Source organism: Lissotriton vulgaris, chromosome 4_1, assembly GCF_964263255.1.
Source record: "Lissotriton vulgaris chromosome 4_1, aLisVul1.2, whole genome shotgun sequence".
Taxonomy (NCBI): domain Eukaryota; kingdom Metazoa; phylum Chordata; class Amphibia; order Caudata; family Salamandridae; genus Lissotriton; species Lissotriton vulgaris.
Window position 1 is genome coordinate 1,938,794,487 of NC_141691.1, and position 23,523 is coordinate 1,938,818,009.

At 43.6% G+C, this 23,523-nt stretch overlaps 1 protein-coding gene across 1 annotated transcript in view; it reads right to left on the reverse strand.

The window, feature by feature from the left end:
• The window catches only part of FAM135B (family with sequence similarity 135 member B), an 861,083-nt gene that overhangs the window by 155,441 nt on the left and 682,119 nt on the right, over positions 1-23,523 (reverse strand). The window contains exons 9-11 of the mRNA XM_086966257.1: positions 14,308-14,461; positions 14,092-14,141; positions 1,220-1,375 (exon numbers count right to left, since the gene is read on the reverse strand). Of these exons, the coding sequence (XP_086822383.1) occupies positions 1,220-1,375; positions 14,092-14,141; positions 14,308-14,461 (360 nt within the window). The remainder of the gene's footprint in view (positions 1-1,219; positions 1,376-14,091; positions 14,142-14,307; positions 14,462-23,523) is intronic.

Genomic DNA, 23,523 nt, shown 5'->3' on the forward strand with positions numbered 1-23,523 from the left:
GAATACTGTTGGCCAGGAAGACGTCGGGAAAGAAGTTCTGCGGACTGGCTCACAGTACCAATTAGCTGCCACGCACTCCAGTAATCATCACCCAGGAGACATCTGAGGGGCTCCCTAGGGACACTAAGGACTCAGTAAAACCTCGAGGCCTTTGGGATAGAACCATAATACCTACCAAGGTACTGCTTTTTGTCTCTTGCATTAACATCTCCTTTAACATAAGCCCAACCTTAACCTCTCTTTTTTTTTTTGTTAGGATGAGTAAACAAAAGGTTACAAGCTCTATGGTGGGGGGATGGTTAAGGGGACTCTCAATGCCTTCCTCACAAGAGCGGAGTCTCTGCTAGTCCACGAAATCCAGCTCACAGAGAAGAGACTATCTTTGGGCTTGATCATAGAGCAAAAGCGATCTTCCATGGGTATTATTGCCACGAAGGATACCCTTCAATTTGTTTTATTATGTCCCCATTGTGCTCGCCCTAGAATGGTATTTTTAAGACGTATTCTAAAGAATGCTAGGTTCAAGCAGGCAAAGGTGGCCCTATTGTTTCTGAAACTGTCCACAGAGGTTTTAACTCTTTTTTGTATTGTAAACTTTTTAGGTCGGCTGTGAGACTCAGAAATACAAGAGGTGAGGGGTGATATATATTGTTGTAGTACCACTCTGTTAGTTATTTTAATAACAAACTGTGTGGGGATGGGCAACTTCTTAGCTTAAAATGAACTCATTACCCCTGCTTTGATTTGACTGATTTTACTATCCGCCACTAAAGCTATGCCGACTCCATCTACCCCAGGACTGTTTTATTTGACCCTATGAAGAATGACATTGGAGAAGTGGCCCATCTGTGAATCATCTGTCCCTGTATTTTAGCCCGATTTTAATTCTCTTTGTGATGTTTCTTTTTTTAACTGTACAAATAAAGTAATATTGATTGATTGATTTATTGATGGATTGATTGATTGATTGATTGATTGATTGATTGATTGATTGATTCAGGCCTGGATATTCAAGTGTACCTCATACCTAAGCAAGCAGTATGACACAACTACTCCTAGACAATGCATAGTGAATCATACCCACTGTTTGTACAGCAATTGCAGTCATTCAACTATGTATTAATCAATTATTTAATAAAGATCAATAATTGAGAATGATGGTTAACTTAAACATGGTAATCATCTTGTCAAAGCAATTGCTCACACACTTCAATCTTACCCTTAGCGTGTGGTGTTCCTGAGTTAGGTACACTGTCACTTCGGGATGTAGTGTTACAGATTCCAGGAACTGTGTCCATAGTGTAAATAACTGGGAGCAAAGCCATGTCACATCTTTGCTTATTTGATCAGTGATCTTTTCTGGGTTGTCCTTCATCTAAAGAAAACAAGAGTTGGCTTTATTCTTAGTCTACAAAAAGAGGGAGAAATTCTCATTATTTCACTATAAATGTGACATTATTAAGAGTGATATGTAACACAAAGAAAAGATTTAAAAAATTGAGCAAATGATTTCGTAGCAGGTTCTTGTCTGTCCTGTCCTTCATCTAAAGAAAACAAGAGTTGGCTTTATTCTTAGTCTACAAAAAGAGGGAGCAATTCTCATTAATTCACTATAAATGTGACATTATTAAGAGTGATATGTAACACAAAGAAAAGATTAAAAAAATTGAGCAAATGATTTCGTAGCAGGTTCTTGTCTGTCCTCCCTGAATGTGAAATGTATCATGAACAGCATGCGTCTGTGCAATATGTGATGTGCACACTTGCATCCACATTTCAGTCTTCTACGCGCCTAATCATCAGTTTGTGCACATGCCTACATTACGTTAAATGCAAGTGTGCATATTATATTATTAATCAGTCGATGCACATTTTAGGAAGGTGTCCCTGACTGAGTATATTAGGCTACCCACTCAGACTTGTAATATGTGCATCATTCTAATGCCTCAAAAGAGCTTTAAAATGTAATTCTCAATTTAGTGGTACTTCCTACTTACCAAGATGCATCAGAATAGTGCCCAATCAAACCACATGCACAAATGCCCTTGCTTTCATTGATCCCTGCCCCCCGAACATTGCCCCTCGCCCTACGGCTGTTTGATGCAGAGCCTGTCCTACCACTTGCCTGTGCTGTAATCTGCCGGGCTACTATCAACTCTCCGTTCACTCCACCATTTGATGTACTACATCACTCTTCCACTATTGTATAGTAATCTTCTGCTATTGATTCGTAGCTAAATTTATGCTTGTTGGACTTGGCCCGTTCTGCAGGGCTATTCCTAAACATTTTGCCTGTTTTCTGCTGAATTCGCTTTTGTTGGCCTTAGTACTCTGTGCTTTCTCCTTAAAACATGTTAGATTGGCTTAGATCCAGTTGGCATATTTAATTTATTTGTAACCCCAGTACAGTGGCATTACCTTCACACAGGGCCTGTAAAGTAAATGCTACTAGTGGGCCATCAGCAGTAATAGTCACACCCACTTAAGTAGTACTTTAAACATGTCTAAGGCCTGCTGCCATTGCAGCCTGTGTGTGTACAGTTTTAAACTGCCTTTTCGGCCTGGAAAAATAAACCTTTTGGCAGGCTCAAACATTCCTTTTTAATATATATCGGTCACCACTAAGGTGGGACCCAGACAGCCCCAAGGGCAGTGTGCTGTCTATCTAAAACGCTGGACATGTACTTTAAAATTTTGTAGATGTAGATTGGTTGCAGTGGCAAAATGAGCACCTGGGGTATGTCGCACTAGGAATGCCAACCAAAGCAATTGCCGGTGGTTAGACTTACTTCAAGCATTCCTCCCATCACATTTTGTGGGTTTTGCTAGTTTTTATCATGGGGTGAATTGGAAGGGTACCATTCACATAAGAAACCTATACTAGATACTCCCCTACACACTGTTGGACTCTTGCGCAAAGGTTTGTGCTTGGAAGATCAATTTTCTCCATTGCTCAGGGAGAGAGTAGCAGCACATTATTTTAGTAGCTATGGCTTTGAATTGCTCTTGTACAAGTGTAATACAGCACAGCAACTTTGGTGTTGGGTCATATAGTAGTGAATGTGCCCCAGAGTGTGCAACATTTGTTCCTTGATTATAACCCAGATTCAGATGGAAACTGAATTTTCCATCTTAAACAAGATTTGTTCCCACCTTGTTTTCATGACCTTATCCTTTTCAGTTATTGCCTGGCATAACTCAGTTCCAACATAAAGAGGCTCTCTTAGGAGTTTGTTAAAATTTACTTCCAAATGCTCTTCAAAAGTCTGGATCAATACACAATAGCTATTATGTGGCATTACTTGTTGTGAGAAAGTCACCCTTTTAGCCATGTTCACCCCCAGTTTTTGACTGATACTGGTGGTAACTGACTGAATGCGCCCTGCTAAACAGGCCCCGAGACAGGGCTCTGATGAAAAAGATGTAAGGTATAATTAAATTTAGCAATGCCAGACCATATAAGTCCCTAGTATATAAGAGTGCATGTGGATGCAAACTACCTAAAGTCCCTTGTAAATAACAGGGCAAGGGACTTTGTAGGCCCAGTAGATTTCCTGCACTGTAGGGTGCACTATTGTGTTGCCTGCTGTCAACACAATAGTGCACCCTTTCACTCAACACAATAGTGCAGCCTTGCTTTGTCTTTAAAAGTAAATTACATGCAATTTCAACTTTTGTGCCACAGGCATTTCCAAAGTGGTAATCTACCTTATTCTTACACAGACGTCAACCCTATGGTCTCTACTGGGTGCATTACGGGTGGGGTGTAATTTAACTACTGCCAAGTTCCTTTTTCACTATTGAAAGGCTATCTGTCCCATAGGACAGAATGAGAGTTTATTTATACCATCTTATAAATATAACTTCCCATTGGGACAAGATGAAAAGTTGGAGTTTAGTATGCCCAAACTCAAACTATAAAAATGCATCTTTTAGTAAAGATGATTTTAATATTGTGCGTTTGAAAATACTACTTTTAGAAAGTGGGAATTGTCTTGCTTAGCCATCCTGTGTGCCTCTGCTGGTTTGTGGATTGAGTGTCTGGCTTCTGAATGACAGGGGCTTGGGATGTGCATTGTCTCAGACGGCCACCTGGGGGAGGTTGATGTGGGTCCTGCCTTTCCTGGGTGAGTCAGGGCTGGGCTGAATAGACCTGGGCTGCATTTAATGCAGGGGGAGCAGATTGCTTTCACACCTGAATGGGCCTGGTCTGCCTGGGACAATGCTGTCTCCACCTCCTGCCAGACAGCTGCACCAAAGAGGACAGAACAGGTTTTGGCTGGGCAAAGAGCTTCTCTGACACCAGACAACAAAGGAATTTGTGCTATGAAAAGTGAGGCCCAGACCTATGAACTTTAGATTACTGCTGAACTAGGGAACCTGCCTGGAAGAAGAACCGGGAAAGCTGGAGGAGGAGTACTGCCCCTGTGCTGTGTGCTGTTGGAGTTGGCCTACAGTGGTTGCTTGTGTCTTGAGCCGGGAAAGGACTGGACTGTGCTTTCAACATCCTGCTGTTACGAGTTTTCTCCGAAGGCTTGACGTTGAGCTTGCCTCCTGTTGGAAGCCTCAGGGATAGAAAAGACTTCAAAGATCACTTTTGGGAATCAAGAGGAACCTTTGCCAAGGAGAAGAGCTGGAGAAACTGAGGAGTAGTACTGCCCCTTTGCTGTCTGAGGTTGGCCTGCAGTGGCTGTTTCTGCCACTGAAAGGGCAAGGATTTTGCTGTGTGCTGTGTCCCATGATTGAGGAATATCTCTGAAGGCATTAAATAGAGCTTGCCTCCTCTTTAGAAGTCTCAGGGACACAAAAGACTTCCTGGAACTCTGCTGGTGCTGCTGGACATCTGTGAGTCCTACCCTTGCCTGAGGTGCCTCCTGCAAAAAAAAGGCCTCAGAAGTGGGTTTTGCAGCCTCTCGGATCTTAAGCCGTGCGGCGCAAAGCCTCACCGCAAAGTCCCCCAGCACCGACGCCGGTTGATGCGAAACCTCGCAAAGCGATGCCTCACCTCCGGTGCGCAACACATCACACTTGGGGACCAACTCTACAAGAACATGGGAGCCGCAGTAAGAAACCGACGCATCACCTCCCCACACAGTAAGAAACTGACGCATCACCTCCCCATCAGTAAGGAACCGACGCATCACCTTCCCTGTGCGAAAGTGAGGAACCAACGCTTCACCTTCCCAGGGAGTAAGAAAACAATGCATCACCTTCCCTGTGGTTGTTTTTGTTTGTGACTGTGACGCATCCAAGGTACTTTGTGTTGAAAGTGCTGCATCAATAGTTTGCTTTGGACAGAACTGTTTTGCCTTCTAATTATTACATTTTGATTACTGTATTGTGGATTTTTGTGGTTTTGGTCGTGTTTGGTTTAGATAAAGATTACTTATTTTTCTAAACTGTTGTGGTGTCTATTTGTGGGTTTTCACAGTATTACATTATGTGTACACAAAGGCTTTACACACTGCCTCTGAGATAAGAAAGTCTGCTCATGCCAATCTACCACAGCGTTGTGCAGGGGTTTTTATTTTAGAAATGTATCCTTCTTACTCTGACAATGAAGAAGGGTCCCTACTTGGACAAAGGTGCAAACCCTTGCCAACTAGAGACCCCCATTTCTAACACTCGCTTTCTCATTCCAGCTGTCTATGCCATTATAGAACTAGACTTTCTACAGGAAAGTAATGCATCTATTATCATACATAAGAACGGTCATAATAGACAGCAAGAAAACTTCTTTGGTAACAAATTAAAATGGCATCTTAATCTGGGATCCACCACCTCGGTGCGAACATGCAAATTTGTAGTCTCAAAAACCAGAACTCTGATTTTTGGTCATAAGTTGGTCTTTCATATAAAGATTTCTTTTTAGTTAAGGTGTTATGTTTTAGATTAGCACCAAGATGCTATGTGGATGTGTGCTCAATAAGTACCACAAACTTAACATGGAAGCTACAGAGGTTTTAGCTAGATGCCGATTTCACAATTAACGCATGATTCGCTATGGATAAGGTGCCAATTTGGTTGAATGTAAGATGTAGTCATTGTCATTCATATTAAGAAACCAAGAGCAAAACCTCGAATCCTATTTAATTACCAAATGATTTTAATCAGTCGACCAATCAGTGGATTTATATAGCATGACTAATCACCCGGGAGGGTATCCAGGAGTTTGAGGGTCATGTTGGTACAGGTGACTCAATCAAACAGCCAGGTATTAAGTGCTCTCCGGAGTTTCAATAAAGAGGTAGAGATCTGTAGCTGCAGAGGGAGGTCATTCCAAGTTTTCACTGCCAGGTACGAAAAGAAGCTTCCTCCACTGTTGATTCGGTGGATGTGAGGGGTGTGAGTGAGGGAGAGGAAGGTGAAGTGGAGTTGTTTAGTAGGATGTGGAAGTTCAGGCAGTGGTTAATGTAGGCTGGTCCTTGGTGTGCAGTGCTTTGTAGGCGTGCATAATCAGCTTGAATTGGCATCTCTTCTGTATAGGGAACCAGTAGAGTTTTGTGAGGTGGGGGTGATGTGGGTCCATCAGGAGAGGTAGAGGATGAATCTTGTGGTGGAGTTCTGTATGTCCTGGAGTCTCTGCAAAAGGTGTGTGGCGATCCCAGTGTAGAGTGTGTTGCCATAGTCTAATTGGTTGGTCATCTGGGCCTGAGTGATGGTACATTGGTGCTCATGTGGAGCCATTTGAAGACTTTTTCGTAACATGCGAAGCGTGAGACTGCTTTGATCTGGGACTTCATGTTCAGTTTGCTGTCCAGGGTTATGCTAAGGTTTCTGGAGTGGTTTGTCGGTTTAGGTAATGCTCCTAGTTCTGAGGGACACCTAGTGTCTGTCCATATGGTGTTTTTTTTTCCAAAGATCACCACTTATGTTTTGTCCGTATTGAGCTTTAGGTAGTTGTCCTTCATCCAGCTGGCGACGCTCTTCATGCACCTGTGGAAGTTGGTTCTTGTCTTGGCGTGATTTGCTAAGAGTGAGAGGACGAGATGAGTCTCATCTGTGTAGTATACTATGTTTAGTCCATGGGATCTGACGTTATTGGCCAAAGGGGACATGTAGGTATTAAAGCCGGTGGGGCTAAGGGAGGATCTATGAGGGCCACTGAAGATGAATTACTTGGGTTAGGAGGTGAATGGAGTTAGGTGGACCTTCTGCATTCTTCCAGTGAGGAAAGAGTCGATCCATTTGAGGGGATTACATTAGATACCAATGTGATGCAGTCTTCTGATCAAGTTGTGATGAGATACAGTGTTGAAGGCTGCTGAGAGGTTGAGGAAGATCAGAACCACTGTTTATCCCTGGTCAAGGAGAACTCTGATGACATCATTTGCCATGGTCAACCTATGCTTATTGAGACAATTTTGAAGCAAAGTGGTAAAGACAACTAAAATATTACCTTGAGCAAAGAGCTATCCTTATGATGAACAACTTGGATTTACACCACAGAGTGGTGACAAAACTATACTTGTTGATATACGTGAAGAACTACTTCTGGGTGAGGACAAACAGGAAACCCTCATCTATCTAGATTATTCAGTGGGTTATTACATGGTGGATCTTGGACCTGGGCCTCTGTGCAGGCTCACATTCACACTGTTTTCTGAACCTGTTTTTGCTCTCTCTTTTATACATGGTAAAATTGGCATCTGCCCAATTGTAATTCAAAATCCTTGTTAAAGATAAAGTCAGATTTTAAGTCATAATTCTAAAAATGCCACTTTTTCAAAGTTCAAAACTCAAAACAACAGCTGGCCTCGTACTATCTTAAACTCCTATTACTAATGGAGTAATGTAAATGTAAATGTAGACGTATTTGTAAAGCGCACTGATACCCCGGCAAGCAGTGTGTCCTGGCGCTGTACTCATACCGCTAGGGAACCCGTCCTGGCTTTTCCCCGTGAAATGTCCACTCCTGGGCATCCCCGGGGTGCAACCAGGCATCCCCAGCGCTGTAGGGGGCCGTTGTAGAGGCTAAGCAAGCTATTGCCCAGAGTTGCAGCGTGGGACCCATGATTAGAATAAGCACTGAGGCGAGAATATCCAGTCAGCGGAATTTATGAGCCAGAGACCCGCCGAGGCGGGAATCGAACCCTGGTCCCTGGCCAGAACTCTGCATCAAGGTCTGCCGCTCTAACCATTGAGCCACACTCCTCCTCCTCCAGTGACAAACAGACTACTCTCTTATCAGTTCGAATGGAATTTTTATTAAGCCATTCCTTTTTGTTATATAGTCCTTAAATGGATCGGAAAAAGTTTTTCAAAAGAAATATATATTCCTCATATTAACACATAAAACACAACATATATATAATAGTTCACAATGGCCTACAATCATGGACACAATTGGACATACACACAATGGGAGGTTATTTACCACAAATTACAAAAACAGCGAATTCATCAAATTATTATATACATTAATCAAATACAAAGCACATTTAAGGTTTGCAGCATATACATGAAAACGACAATAAAAATCATGTAAATATCCAAATCTATGGACCAAACGTATTATTTCAACGGAAATATTTCTAGAGTGTCAGGATAATGTATAATCCTTATCAAATTCCCTCAAACACTCAACACATTCAGATTTCTCTAAATGCATCTCAAAATGCCAACGCGTTTCAAGACCCAGGCTGCTGGTGCTGGGGCTTTCATCAGGGCTTCATACAAATGGTCAGGCTATTCTGATTTTTGAAGTTACAGCAGTCGCTCTAACTTGTTGATTCCAAGAGTTTCAACAAAATTGTTTTATGATTGCTTAGGATTGCCACATCGCGCTGTGCCCGTGTGAAATTCTTGCGCTTTCGCTTCAGGGTATGGAAATGACATTATTCGTTGAAGACTCGTAAATTTTGACCGAATCCAACATGCCGTATTGAGAGTTAACCAACATTTTGCACGATTTCAAGATTAATCAACTCCATTGAGCTGACACAAAAGAAGTTTCCTGGAAGGTGAGCACACTTGCATTCGAGCACAAGATAAGCCTATACCATTCAGTGTCTAGAAGATGAAAGATGTGGTCAAAATTTACGTGTCTTCAACGAATAACGTCTTTTCCATACCCTGCAGCAAAAGAGCAAGAATTTCACATAGGCACAGCGTGACGTGGCGCTCCTAAGCAATCATAAACGATTTTGCTGAAACTCTTGGAATCAACGAGTTAGAGCGGCTGCTCTAACTTCAAAAATAAGAATATACTGACCATTTGTATGAAGCCCTGATGAGAGCCCCAGCACCATCAGCCTGGGTCTTGAAACGCGTTGGCATTTTGAGAGGCATTTAAATAAATCTGAATGTGCTGAGTGTTCGAGGAAATTTGATAAGGATTAATATGTTATCCTGGCACTCTTGAAATATTTCAGTTGAAATAATAAATTTGGTCCATAGAAATGGATATTTACATGATTGTTATTGTCATTTTCATGTATATGATGCAAACTTTAAATGTGTTTTTGTATTTGATTAATGTGCATATTAATTTGATTAGTTCACTGTTTTTGTAATTTGTTGTAAATAACCTTCCATTGTGTGTATGTCCAATTGTGTCCATGTTCCCTCAATTTCGATTCCCACGTTCACTTCCCTACTCACATTCAGGGCCACATCCTTGATCAGATTTGGTCCCTCAATTGTCCTATAGTTTCTTTGTCCATTTCCCCCTGCCCCTGGTCCGATCACTTCTTGATTTCTTTTTCCCTACACCTTAGCACAGCCACCAAGCCCTCTCTTCCCAAAAACATCTGGGCACGCTCTTGGAGCAAGGTGGATGTGGCCTCTCTGTCCGCCACACTCTCTTCCTCCAGTCCGGGTTACTCGGGCTGTCAACCTCTGCACAAGCCGATTCTATCAATTCCTGGCTTCTGTCTGGCTGCGACTCGGTCGCCCCCTCTGGCGAGTGTCGTCCAGACGGGCAAACGATGCCAACCGCTGGTTCAACAATGAATTGAAGGCCTTAAAACTTACAGTCCGTCATGCTGAGCGAGCCTGGAGACGAGATTATTGCCCCAACCTTAAAGCTCAGTTCACCACCCTTCTGTCTCAATATAAAAAAGCTATCCTGACCACTAAAACGGCCTATTTTTCTTCAAAAATCTTGGCTGCCGAAAACCAGCCCAGAGACATTTTCTCTATTGTCCAGGATCTCGCCTACTCCGATAGAGCTACCCTCAAACCCTCCCCTTCCCAGGATCTATGCGACTCCCTTAATACTTATTTCTTGGACAAAATGTCAAAGATCAAAGCCAATATTTCCCCCCTCCCCTTCTTTTCTTGACCCCCGGTGTCCATCAGTCGAGGCACGCCTTGACTCGTTCCCCCTTCTGACGGAAGAGACTTTCCTCCCCCTCCTTCCCTTGGTCAAATCAGGTTCCCCTTTAGACCCTTGTCCTGCTCACATCCTCAGGCACATCTACTCGATCTGTGTGCAACCGCCTCTTACTTTTCTTAACAGTTCTCTGTCTCAGGGCATTGTTACTCCATCTCTAAAATCAGCCATCATTGTCCCCATCCTCAAAAAACCTGGCGCTGATCCATCCGCTCCTGTCAACTATCGCCCCATCTCTCTACTGCCCTTTCTGGGGAAGGTATTGGAGTGACAAGTGACAAGAGCGCTTACGACCTTCGTGGAGGAAAACGGGGCGCTAGCCCCCCGTCAGGCCGGTTTCCGCCCACACACTCCACGGAGTCTGTGGTGTTATCGGTCCTCGACAACCTCAGAGAGGGCATGGACACCAACCTCTCCCAGGCCCTGGTCCTCCTCGACCTCTCCGCCGCCTTTGACACGGTTGATCATTCCATCTTACTCTCCCGTGTCAGGGCGACCGGGGTTGGAGGTTCAGCCTTGATCTGGCTGTCCTCTTTCCTCAGGGACCGCACCCAAGCAGTGCCCCTGGGTGACTTCTCGGCGGATCCACGGAAGGTACAATGCGGGGTCCCTCAGGGTTCCTCCCTTTCCCCACTCCTTTTTAATCTGTACATTGCCCCCCTCATTTTTGCCCTTCAGCAAATGGAGGTCTCCGTCTATAACTATGCGGACGACCTACAGCTTATCTTTTCTTTGTCATCATCCCCTGAATCCATGGCCAAGTTCCAATCTATCATGATCTTCATCCGGGACTGGATGAAGTACAACCACCTGAAATTAAACCCATACAAAACCGAGCTGGTTTTGACAGTTGGTTGCACCAGTCCCTGGACCCCCCTTTTTTGGCCCCCCTCCCTAGGTCCCCCTCCCTCTCCATCTTCCTCTGTGAAAACGCTTGGGATCAAGCTCAACGATCAACTCACCCTGCACTCCCAGGTTAGTTCAGCGGTATCCTCTTCTTTTCTTTCACTCTGCACAATCCGTAGGGTCTCCCGCTTCTTTTCTTTTTCTGCCCTTAAACTTATTGTCCTGGCAATGGTTATTTCTCTCTTAGACTAAGGCAACGCCCTTTATTGTGGCCTGTCCGCATACAGTATGCGGCGACTACAGCTGGTCCAAAGCCAGGCTGCCCGCCTAGTCTACAACCTGGCCAAATTCCATCACATTACCCCGCTCCTCAAGTCTTTGCACTGGCTCCCCATCCGTGAACGATCCCAGTTCAAGATGGGATGTATCACTTTTCAGGCTCGGGTCGGATCCGCCCCTGCCTTTATCTCCTCGGAAATTAAAACCTATGCCCCCGCCAGGGAACTACGCTCATCCTCCCAACATCTGCTGACAGTTCCCCGCTTCAGGCACAAAAAATAGGGAGGCTCGAAATTCTTCACACTCGCCCCTACCTTCTGGAACTCTCTACCGGCCCACCTCAGATCTTCCACCCATTACTCTCACTTCCAAAAGGCGTTAAAAACCTTTCTCTTTCTTCAAGCTTTTCCTCTATAAACCACTCTTTCTCTCCCGACCTTCCAGTTCTCTGAGGTTCAGTACACCATAGCGCCATGAAACCGCCAGGTGAACGTGCGCTTTATAAATATTCTAAACTCAAACTCATGATTGTAGGCCATTGTGAACTATTATATATATGTTGTGTTTTATGTGTTAATTTGAGGAATATGTGTTTCTTTTTCAGTCATTTGAAAAACTTTTCCAATCCATTTAAGGACTATTTAACAAAAAGGAATGGTTTAATAAAAATTCCATTCGAACGGATAAGAGAGTAGTCTGCTCGTCACTCTATTATTAATAGGAGTTTAAGATAGTACAGAGCCAGGTTGTTGTTTTGAATTTTAAATAGCCCTACCTGGCCCCGTCCTTTGGGCTTAATAACCACAGTTGTTTGCACTTTTAAAAAGTTGGCATGTTCTTTTCCTAATCATTTGGTACCTACAGCCTGTATCCTGAGTCAAATGACTATATGTAGCTGGCAGTTGGTTGTGGTGTATTCCATTCAGACAGTGAGACAAAAGGTATTACGTGTTGGCAGGAAGGGCCATCTCTGTCAGGATGAGGGGGGGGCTGTCACCTGCCACATTGCCCATCACAAAGACTCTGCCTCAGCACACTCACAGAGGGTTTCACACCAGACTATTGTGCACCCAAACAGGCTGTGGCCAGGGCAGGGAGGAAGGGAATACCAGACACCACTTTAAGGAAAGGACTCTAGAAGCATTAGCAGTTTAAGAACACCATCATATCACTGGATCAAACCATTTAAAGTACAGCCCCCTTTGACCAACCTAATTTAGAGTACCCCTAGTACTATCAGGGTTGTCAGATATCTGAGGATCATCTGTGAAGCAGACCTCTTGTTCACATTCCAGAACAATACAGTGGTCAAATAACTCAATTTTCAGCTATCCACACTGCAGACAATTCTCCCCCTTAATCAAACTCAACACTTGGTTCAGTTAACACAGGCCTGAGTAATGGTGCCACATCCTTATTGCGTCTCCATCAATCTTGGGCTCCCTAAGAAACTTACAGACACTCTGCAGAGAGTTGAAAAAGCAGGCCCCGATGCTTTCCCTTAATTACGCGAAATAACCTTATACTACTCAACTGGGTACCAGGGTGGCATTTGATTCAAGACTTACATTTAAAGCCTACTGGGGAACCGGCCTGTGAGGTATCTTCAAAACTGGCTTCCATGTAACCACACTTACATAGATAAAAGCTAAAAAAAGGCAGGCATCTTATTACAGTCTGGATATTCGCATAGTAGAACAGCTTTACTGTATTGTGAAAACATTTTGTTCATATTGTGCAGTGCTCTGAAGTGACTGCAAGGTGGCAGTAAAGTGCTTAAAAACTCTGCATAGGGACATGGCACTCACTTGCACTCGTATAAATGCTAAATGGGTCCTGCAAATGTCTTGAATGTCTTGTTTTTAACATTTGACTATTGCTATTTAAATAAAGACAAACAAATGTAAGGGGAATTATCTCTGGAGAAAAAGGAAAAGAAAAACAAACACTTATTGTCGTTTTCACTGTCCTAAATCCCACCTGTTTCTTCTCTACCATTTTTTTTCTTAATGTAATTCAATGACTCGCAGAGTCTCAAATCATACTCGCAGTGCCACTTTTTTTCCCTATGATGAGCCAATATTCTGTTACTGTAGTGTCTGTTTCTCATTCTTATTATTATCATCGTTTTATTCTTTCAGGCTTTAAAGTCTCCAGCGTGTCTAAAACCACCAGGGGGCAGTGTTTGATCGACTAGAGTCTCGCAGGTTGTATAAATGACTAAAAACATTTCCTGGAATGCATGAAGTTATTATTATAACTCTAAGCTCAAGCCTCCGTTTCATAAATACTTGCTAGAAATGTCAGGCATGGAATAAAAAAGGTACAATTGTGCCCGTAGACCGGAGAAACGCCAATTTAAGAAGGGTAAATTCATTTGCTGCTTAACATGTTGTTACCTACTGTTGAAAGATGTTCATTCAGGTACACACAACTTTGATTGTTTATTTCTCTCCAAATGTGTTTCTCTGATTTGTTTAATTAACAGATGAACCCCTATCTTTCATGTTGAATTGTATTGTGCGTTTTTTAAACAGCGCCTGAGATTATGCAAATCAGTACACAAACACATGTCGATACATTTTTATTGACTGTATAATTTTAGCATTTGGTTTAGAAGCAGACCATACCTGTAATTCAATGCAGAGCTGGGACAATGTTTCTTCCACAGTAACGTTATCTAGAAAACAAATATGGTTCATCAAAAGGGGAAATGAACTTGAATGCATGCCAGTTTTCTGTCTGAACGGAATGACTGGATGGATGATTAAATGAACACACTGCCAGACGTTTCTCGACTTACAGCATAGAGGTAGGAAGCGGATTTCATGGGGGTCTGCTCTTACCTAACACAGACTGAGGCACATTGCAAATGTCCTTCATGATGAAGGTGTGGTAGGAGTGAAGGCATCGGTATGCGGACAGCAGCAGGTAGCAGAGATCTTTATGCCACTTATACGCGTGCTGCATGCAGTTTTCAGAGGGGACATAGAAACTGCCCTGCAAGAAAAAGAATAAAGATAAGGCTGAAAAAGTCAGATTATTTAAGGAGGTGGGCATACAAGTATTGTTCACTGCAAGTTATTACATCTTTATCGAATGCCACAGAAACCAATACTTGTTTTATTATGATAACCTTATTCTGCCAAGGGCTACCAGTTGCTAAAGGACCTAAACCCCAGGGCGAGGGCCTTTAACAATTGGTAGAGCCGGAGGCAGAAGGGCTATAAGGCTATTAGAACATTCTACCCACTAAGGGTTGAATGTTTAAAATGAAACATTTAAATGAAAAAGAAAGAAACAGAAAGACAAACATTCCAATGTTGGAGCAGAAGGCCAATTCCAGCTAATATAATCTTCTTCGGAGCTACTCCACTGTCTTCAATGGAGCTCTTAACATTCGAATGTTCTAATATAGCCGTATAGCCCTCTGTGGTGGGCTATACCGGCCATTAAAGGCCCGCTCCTGCGTTGAACAAGGGAGCAGGACTTTAATGGCCGGTATAGCCTAGTTACGAAGGGTTACAAGGCTATTAGAGCATTCTGCCACTAGATGGCAGAATGCTCTAACAAATAAAACAAATGCCTCTAAGAGCCCAGGGGGGGTTCAAAACCCCTCAGGCTCGGAGAGGCCTTTGGTCACAGCAGCAGCTGTGAACAAAAGCAATATTGGAATGTTGCTCCGCTGGTTTTTACCGGCCCATAGAAGCACAGAGTACTTTCAATGGAGTGCTTCACGTTCCAATATTCTAATTCTATTTCAATTTCAGATTCATTCTATTTCAACATGAAATGCCTTGAAGTCGTATTAAGTCTTGTTCTAATATCTGGGAGAGTTTTGATTAAGCTTCGACAAAGTTAATGAACTCAGTGACCAGAGGCATAATATGAATGGGTTAGTGCTGTATACTAGACTTTACCTGGGGTAGCGGTGACTAAATTGACATGCTTCTGTTCCAAGAACAGATGTGTTACGTATCTTAGCTACACTATAGCAACATTACATATGATCTCCAAAATACTATTCACAGTTTATGAATAAGCACTGGCAAAGCCAAAAGGACTCCATGTAATTTATCGCTTTACCAATGTTGCCGGGGTTACTCTAAGTCATTTGTATAGAGCTTCCTCCAGTCAGATTATGGATGAGTGCAGCTCTTTAGTTTCCCAAGTACATGCACTAACAGGTTTTCCTGTCCAAGTTTCTTCCTTTGCACACTGGGAGTCGTATTTCTGTCAATCCAATTCGAAAATTAGACTGCAATTCCCAAAATCCAAAGAAAAAGCTTGGACTGCAAACATTTGTCACGCATAGACCTGAGAAGTTTGAGAGCTCTGGATGAGAGGTGGACAAGCTGTTTTTTGAAGAAGTAAAGTAGGAGTAGTGCACCAGTTCTCAAGCTCCGGTGACAGGCATTGAGACGTTACAATGAAACCCTTTATACAAGAATGCAGTTCAACAGCATCCTTTCAGGGAACCATATTTTCTACAACACTTCCATTGATCCCCTCACTACAGGGCTTTATTCTCTGCCACCCTAAGACTGTCTTCCCATCAGTAGCATACACCAGCCTCTATAAAGTAAGCCTTTATTTTATTATCTTGTGATTTTTACTACTGACGATATGCTTGTGACGCTTGCGATTTGTAAATCTTGATAACCCCTCCAATTAAGGCTAAAGACTGTGCCTGGGTGTGTGTGCAATGTATTAGTGAATGCCTGGCAAAAGGGAGTGGTGAAAGAGTATTCCTTTAAGTGTGGTGGTTATAGGGAGGAGGTTGGATTAGGAACCTATTAGCAGTAGTGTTCATTGAGTAGGGTGCAAAGTGAGGCGAAGAGTATGTTCTATGTCCAACCTAGAAGAGGCAATAGATTATAGTAATGTAACAAGCAGTACAACTTGCACCATTCCAAAAAGGATGGGACTAACACTGATCCAGGAGGAGAGGCAGGGCTGGACTGGCCATAGCGGGCACCTGGCTTTTTTTCCTAGTGGGCTGGGAGGGTTGGGGATGGTTTTGTACCGGTGGGGGCCTTTTTTGTTACTGGTGGGGGGCGGTTTTGCAGCAGTGCTGCAAAATCAGCCCCCTGTAACAAAAGCACAGCAGCAGTGTTTCCCACCAGCACCCGGTACAACATAATTGCCAGGGCAGATTCGCAATCCCAGTCCGACCCTGAGGAGAGGAGACCCCACACCTGTGCAACCCCCTGTCAGTCACCTCATCACCAACACCAGAGTTCCTGTGAGTGATGCCTTCATAAAAATAATCTCACATAATGGATGTGTCTAGGGATGGGAGAGTATGGTCTATAGGTGTGTAAGGAGATGCAGGATTCCAACATGGTGGGCAGCTTGGGCCGCATCACACCTACAGAGTACGTTCCAGGTCTAACTGAGCCGGACTTGAAAGGACCACTCCTCCCCTGGGACGGCCCTTCCAGCAGATGTCAGGACCAGGAAGTGGAGAAGGACGACGAGAGCGAGACGGCGAGCGACAACACACTGGCGGAGGCGAACAGCGGAACACCAGAGGAGAAGACGGCAAAATCCGGGGAAGACAGGGCGGGGGATCACAGAGACGGATGACCGTGTCTATCCGGACACAGCCTTGAGACTCCAACGGAGGAGACGAGCACCCCTACTGCCCACGCCACGGTCCAGGAGACTGGTCGTGGTTCAAGGCAAGTACCGAAAATATCCTGGGGCTTCTGGCTGATCTGGTGGGGCACCAGGCATCAGCAACACTTGAAGAGCTGTATTGGTGGAGGATTGTACACACAGAAACACATGTGGTAGTGAACGGTGAAAAGAAAGAGACAACACCCTAACAACCAGTGTGATAGCCACTGCCTCCCACATAGCACAGCCACCCTTCTTTGCCTGGTGAAGGTGGCACTCTTTTAGGAAAGCGTGATAGAGTGACCCTTTTCTAAAACTTTGTTTCTTTGATTTTTTTTCCTTCTTCCTTCTATTTAATTTTCTCAATGCGAGATCCTTGGAACATCCTGGAAGAAGCGACACTTCCTGAAAAAAAGGGAGACCGGCCACCTAAAGCCAAGTCTCACAAGAGACGTAATGGACCTGACTGCGGTTATTCTTTGTTTCTTTCCCTTGTGTTATATCCAATAAACTACCTAACCCAACCCACAACAGTGTGTCCTGTTGGTCCCTCCACTACTACAACATGTAAGGGGCCACAGCTAATGCCTAGAAGGTATATGAAGCAGAGGGTAGCAGATGCCCGATTACAGCCCACACTTGTCTTGAAACAACTTTGTTTATTAAGCTTTACAAGGTCCTTCTTCGCTTTCAGATTGTGGGATTTTGCACCCGATTTTATACACTCAGTATTATTTACTGTAGAGACTGTGTCTTGTACCTTTGATTATTTGGATTGACATCGCTAGGCATATTATAACCATGTTTCCCTGAACAAGTATTCTGACTCACTTGTAATTGCTGTGGAATGTTTCAGCACTAAAATGCCACAGTAGCAGCAGTTTGTAGTGTAGTTCCTATATTCCCAATAGGCTCTGCGTATTGGAATAACATAAACAATAGTTTAGACGTAGGACTTAGGTCGACTAGATCTCTATTGAATATGTTAGACTTAATTGTAAATGCCAGCTACCTCAGAGGTCACTAGAAACTTTCGCGAATACACAAGAAGGGATAAGTTTCTGACAACCATATCACATGACAACTTTGTTCCCCAAGAATAAGAAATATATCATCAGAGTCGCGGAGACAATAGATGTCTATTTCACTCAGTCAATCGTGCATGCTTCGTTTTACCAGAAGTGCAGAGAAATTGAGAGACGGGCGTTTTCAATAAAATGGTCATTTATTGAACAGTCTTCTTTCTCATGCGAGAGAAGTGAATTGCTACAATCGTAATATTTGCTATGAAGTAAAGTGCGTACAGTAAAAAGAGTATTATGAAATAATACTGTAAAAGCATTTATATGGTTTCTAAGGCATAAGATACATAAAATAGATAAAATACATACAATGATAAATAATGACTAAAACTACTCAACTGGTGCATCTAAAATACGCCTACCCCGGTGTACCTAACTTAAGTCTAGTACAAGAGAAGAAGTAAGTGAGGTGTAGCTTGAGTTAAATAGTTTCTGCCAATAATCTATCCAAGAATTCTCTAAGGGTCTAATCAGCTCCGTACCTTGGTTATAAAATGAAGGAGGTCTTGTATCTCTCTCTCAGGACTCGATCTCCCAGTAACCCGCAAGGGTAGCAGGGAAACGCTGGAGCTGGATTTCTCAGCAGGAGAAAAGACAGCGTCTCTCTCAGTGCGTCAGCGGGAGGGTCGGCTTTCTTCGGCACTTGCATACAGCAGGGCGTCGGGCAAGTAGTTAGTCAATCTGCTCCAAAACCACTGTGTGTTTGCTAGGGCAGATGCTGGTATATTTATAACTGGAAGGTGCCGTGTTTGACGTAAGGGTGGACATAATAACGTAACTAAGAACTCGAAGTTCTTTACACGCTCCAGGAGTTCTGGGACAAATCAATACTGAAGCAGGGGGAATTCCTGTACTGCTGAAGGCTGGCTGTCTTCAAGAATTCGTTGTACTCTAGGGGCCTTATTTATGAAGGACTTGCGCCGCCGGTGCGTCACTTTTTCCCATGTTAAAAGTGACGCACCGGCGGCACAAGTCCTTCATAAATAAGGCCCTAGTAGCTTAGTGGATGTAGCCATGCCGTATTTGGACTGTATTGGCTGTGCCTAAATATGGTTGTGATTCTTATACCTATATAAGCATATGATAAGTTATACCTTTATAAGGGCATGAATCGGGAACATTACACTAGAGCCCTGGATACTTTACAACACCCACTCCAAGTAGAATGTCCATCTTTACTAAATACTAAGCAGTTATAACATTTCTAAGCATGTGTTTACAATCCCACCCCAAAAAATACATAAAAAACATTTGAAATGGTTTGTACACGAAAAATGATTATTGTACTGTACGTTTTCTAAGCAGTGTTATCATTCAAAATAATGCATATAGTTTTACATTTGAAATGCTGGCTGAATGGTTCACGAAATTACATTCATGAAATGGCTCTTAATACAGAAGAGAAGGTTGAGACCATTTAATCACAGATTTATATATTACTGTACATGTGCTAGGGGCTAATTTCAGAATATTGTCTCTAGGTAAAAAATAGAAATCTTGTTCTCTAAGAATAGTTCTACATTAAGCAGATTACTCTGTGCCAAAAAAAGGTAAATATTCTGGTATTGAGAAAAAATAATTTAGTTGTAGTAAAAATTAGTTCCAAATTTTAGAAGTTCTGTTTATCAAAACTGAAGGCCGAAATCAAAGTTCAGGGAACGCTGTGTGCTTGTTTTTCAAGAGTTATTCTCGTTGTTAGGAGAAAACATTAACTAAGATAGGCTGGCAAAGAATTCGTCTACCACAGTAGGTGAAAGTTGGGCCATTTCCAAAAAAGTAGAAATAGTGCATATGTGAGATGCATTACCTCCAAAAAACTGCCCCATGGTACACTGAGGATCTCAGAGACAAGAAACGTCGTTGCAGGCAATCTGAAAGAAGCTGGCGATCTGACTACTCCTCAGATAAAAAAATCCTTTACCGCGAAGCCATCAGTGAATACAAAACACTGATAAAAGCGGCCCAAGCCTCTTACTTTTCTGAGAAAATCTCACTTGCCAAATCCAAACCCAAGGAAATTTTCCAAATCATAAAAAAACTGACTAAACAGCCCCCCTGCGCACAGGCAGACAAGTCCATCACCCATTGTAACGACGTCGCCAAATTCTTTCATCAGAAAATAAGTACCATCTACTCTGCCTTCCCCCCGAACAACCTCACTCCCTCGGCCCTCCCCCTCCTTCCCACGGTTTCCAGTCATCATTTACCCACATTGACACACTTCCCTCCACTAGATCTGGCTACCCTTGAACCCTTAGCACGGAATGTAAAATCTGGTACCCCCAACGACCCAGCCCCGCCAGACATAATAATGGCAGCACCGCAGATCACTCTGCCCATAATTAAGGAGGTCTTAAACGCCTCTATTTCATCTGGCATGGTCCCAACTGCATGGAAGCAGGCCATGGTTAGAGCCCTAGTGAAAAAACCCAATCTGGACCCCAATGACCTGAGCAACTATCGCCCCATCTCCCTGCTCCCATGGGTCAGCAAAATTCTGGAGAAATACATAAACAAACAACTAATAACTTTTCTGGAAGACCACCATCTACTGGACCCTACCCAGACGGGCTTAAGACCTAAACATGGGACCAAGACCGCCCTCCTCATGGTCACTGAGGAAGCGAGAAAGATCCTGGATCAAGGAGGATCAGTGGCAGTGATCCTCGTTGATCTCAGTGCGGCCTTTGATATGATCAGCCATGACACTCTGCTGTACCGTATATCCCAGGTTAGGATTGGGGACAAAGCCTGGTCTTGGTTCCAATCCTTCTTTGAAGACAGGTCCTTCTGTGTGTTTGAAGGCGAGTCTGTCTCTGCCAGTAGACCTTTGAAATGTGGAGTCCCTCAGGGATTATCCCTAAGCCCTGCACTTTTTAACCTATACATGAGGCCACTGGCTGATGTCGTCCGCCCGTATGGGATTAAGATCATCTCATACGCGGACGACACGTAGCTGGTGGTCTCCCTGAGTCAGGAAGCTAAACCATCTGCTTCAGGAGGGCTTAGAGAGTGCCTTGAGGAAGTGAAGACCTGGATGTCCCTTTCATCGTTAAAACTGAATGGGGACAAAACTGAGCTGATGCTCTTGGGCCCCCCAGACCTCAGTATCCCCCCCTCCTTGTGGCCGCCCAGTCTGGGTCCCCCACCTACTCCCAAAAACAGCATCAAGAGTCTCGGAGTGTGGCTGGATAGATCCCTGTCCTTTAATGTACAGTCCACAAAACTCTCAGCCACTTGTTTTGGCATCATGAAGATGTTGAAAAGAATCCTCCCCCTCCTTCCTTGGGAGGCCAAACAAACTGCCGTATAAGGTTTAATTCAGTCACAACTCGACTTCAACAATGTACTTTACCTTGGTGCCCCCGAATCTACTCTGAGAAGGCTTCAGATAGTCCAGAACTGCGCAGCACGCATTCTACTAGACCTTCCCCGCAGACAGTCAGTGAGAGCCGGCTTGATTACCCTCCATTGGCTACCGGTGCGACAGAGGGTCCTGTTCAAAGCTATGTGTATAGCACACCAGGCCTTCTGGAACACTGGCCCCAAAATCACTCGAGACTTAATTACTCATTATGCGCCCAACAGAAGCCTCCGCTCCAGTCAGACCTTTCTTGCAAAGGCCCCCAGAATAAAACGATCTAGATCCGGAGGCAAGACGTTTTCATATAATGGCGCCAAGGCCTGGAACGCCCTCCCACTGCACCTTAGAGCGAACCCCAACCTCTCAACCTTCCGCAAACAACTGAAGACCTTTCTATTTCATCCACTCTAGTTAATTTCACTCTTTATCTCTCTGTCTGGGCCGGGTGTGGGGACTCGGTTCTCTTAGCGCTTGGACGTCTCCGGGCAGCAATTCGCGCTCTACAAATGTACATCCTATCCTATCCTATTACCGTCAGCGTTATCTGGATCAGCAATGTTCACAGAAGGTTGTACCTGTGTACCGCTTTCATCTCATACCTCACCGCCACCTAGTCGTAATGGTGAGGTCTCAAAGAATGCTGTCATCAGAATTGGTAGCCGTTGGGGACAACACGTTGCATGAGCCGTTACCGAACCAAGCAAAGTATCGACATCCATAGGTACTGCTGATGGAAGTGAGAGACAGATGTCTAACACGCATTCTTCTCCGCAGAGCAGGCATCGTAGAACAGGTAAGATGCAGTCTTGCCTGATTGGTCTGAATGATAGAAACCATGTGGTATTCAGATCTCTTAGACGAGCCAAGCCGAGGACCTGCGTTATCTTATTTCAGTACCGCAGTGCCTGGATCGCTTGTTTCATAGTAACCTGGGTATCGCTGGTGACTGGACTTGCCATATCAGAGCAGAAGTAACAAAAATAGAAATCCTGCTACGAGTCCCAAAATGAGAGGCAGGTCACCGAACACAGAGTGCACGAAATTCGGAAAAATGCTCAGGACTGCTTCAAAGAGTGCTAACAGTCCCGAAAAAAGTGTCTGACCTAACATTTCTACAAAATGTACAAGGCAGTTTGTTGATAATAATGTATGTATCTCTGCTGAGGTCCTTGCAACTTGCAGATCATACGTTTCTCTAGACGAGGTCAAAGGCACAGTTTTTTGTAAAAGAATGGCTTTCATTCTGCTTAATGTATCAATTCGGATGAAGAGATGTTCAATGAAGGCCAAATCATTGCCTCCTTGTCTGGCTTGCTGTTTGGATACAATACTTGCATACAACAAGTGACCCTGGAAGTAACACTGACGAGATAGGGCGTTCCTGGCAACATGCCACAACAGCTGTGGTCACTTAACATAACATAGCTATCGTTGAAAAGCTGCCTGAAAACAGGTTCTATTTGTGTTGCTGGAGTGCCGTGTAAGTGGCAAGAAAGATCATTAGATGAACACTCACAGGCTCCATGTAAATTAATTTCTTGACATAGAAGGGTTCCACTTAGTGACTTTTCACAATTTTTTCCACTAAGAAATACCTCTTTGTTACCCCCACTCCAACATCTATGTGTGTAAGGTAATTTCCAGGTCGACTTGATTGTTCCTTTACCCAACCTTTCATACAGGCCCGCTGGTATATGTTGTAGGCAGTATTGAAACTAGAATCTCGTTATTGGTATTGTTATGGTACCATGTATTATCCATTCAATTACAGGTTTCTCGGAAACTGTTAATGGTAATCTTTCTAGTTTTTCAATGCTCAGCAACCTATAGTCTGGAATCTAAAAAAGATTTGTTTATCTGTAAGGTTAAAGATAGAAAATAATGACGTTGTGTTGATTAGACGCCAAGGCACGTAGCCTGAACGCAGATTTTGTAACGTCCAGCCTAACTGTACAATAAAACGTAAGTGGGACTGGCCATGTTGTAACATTAGC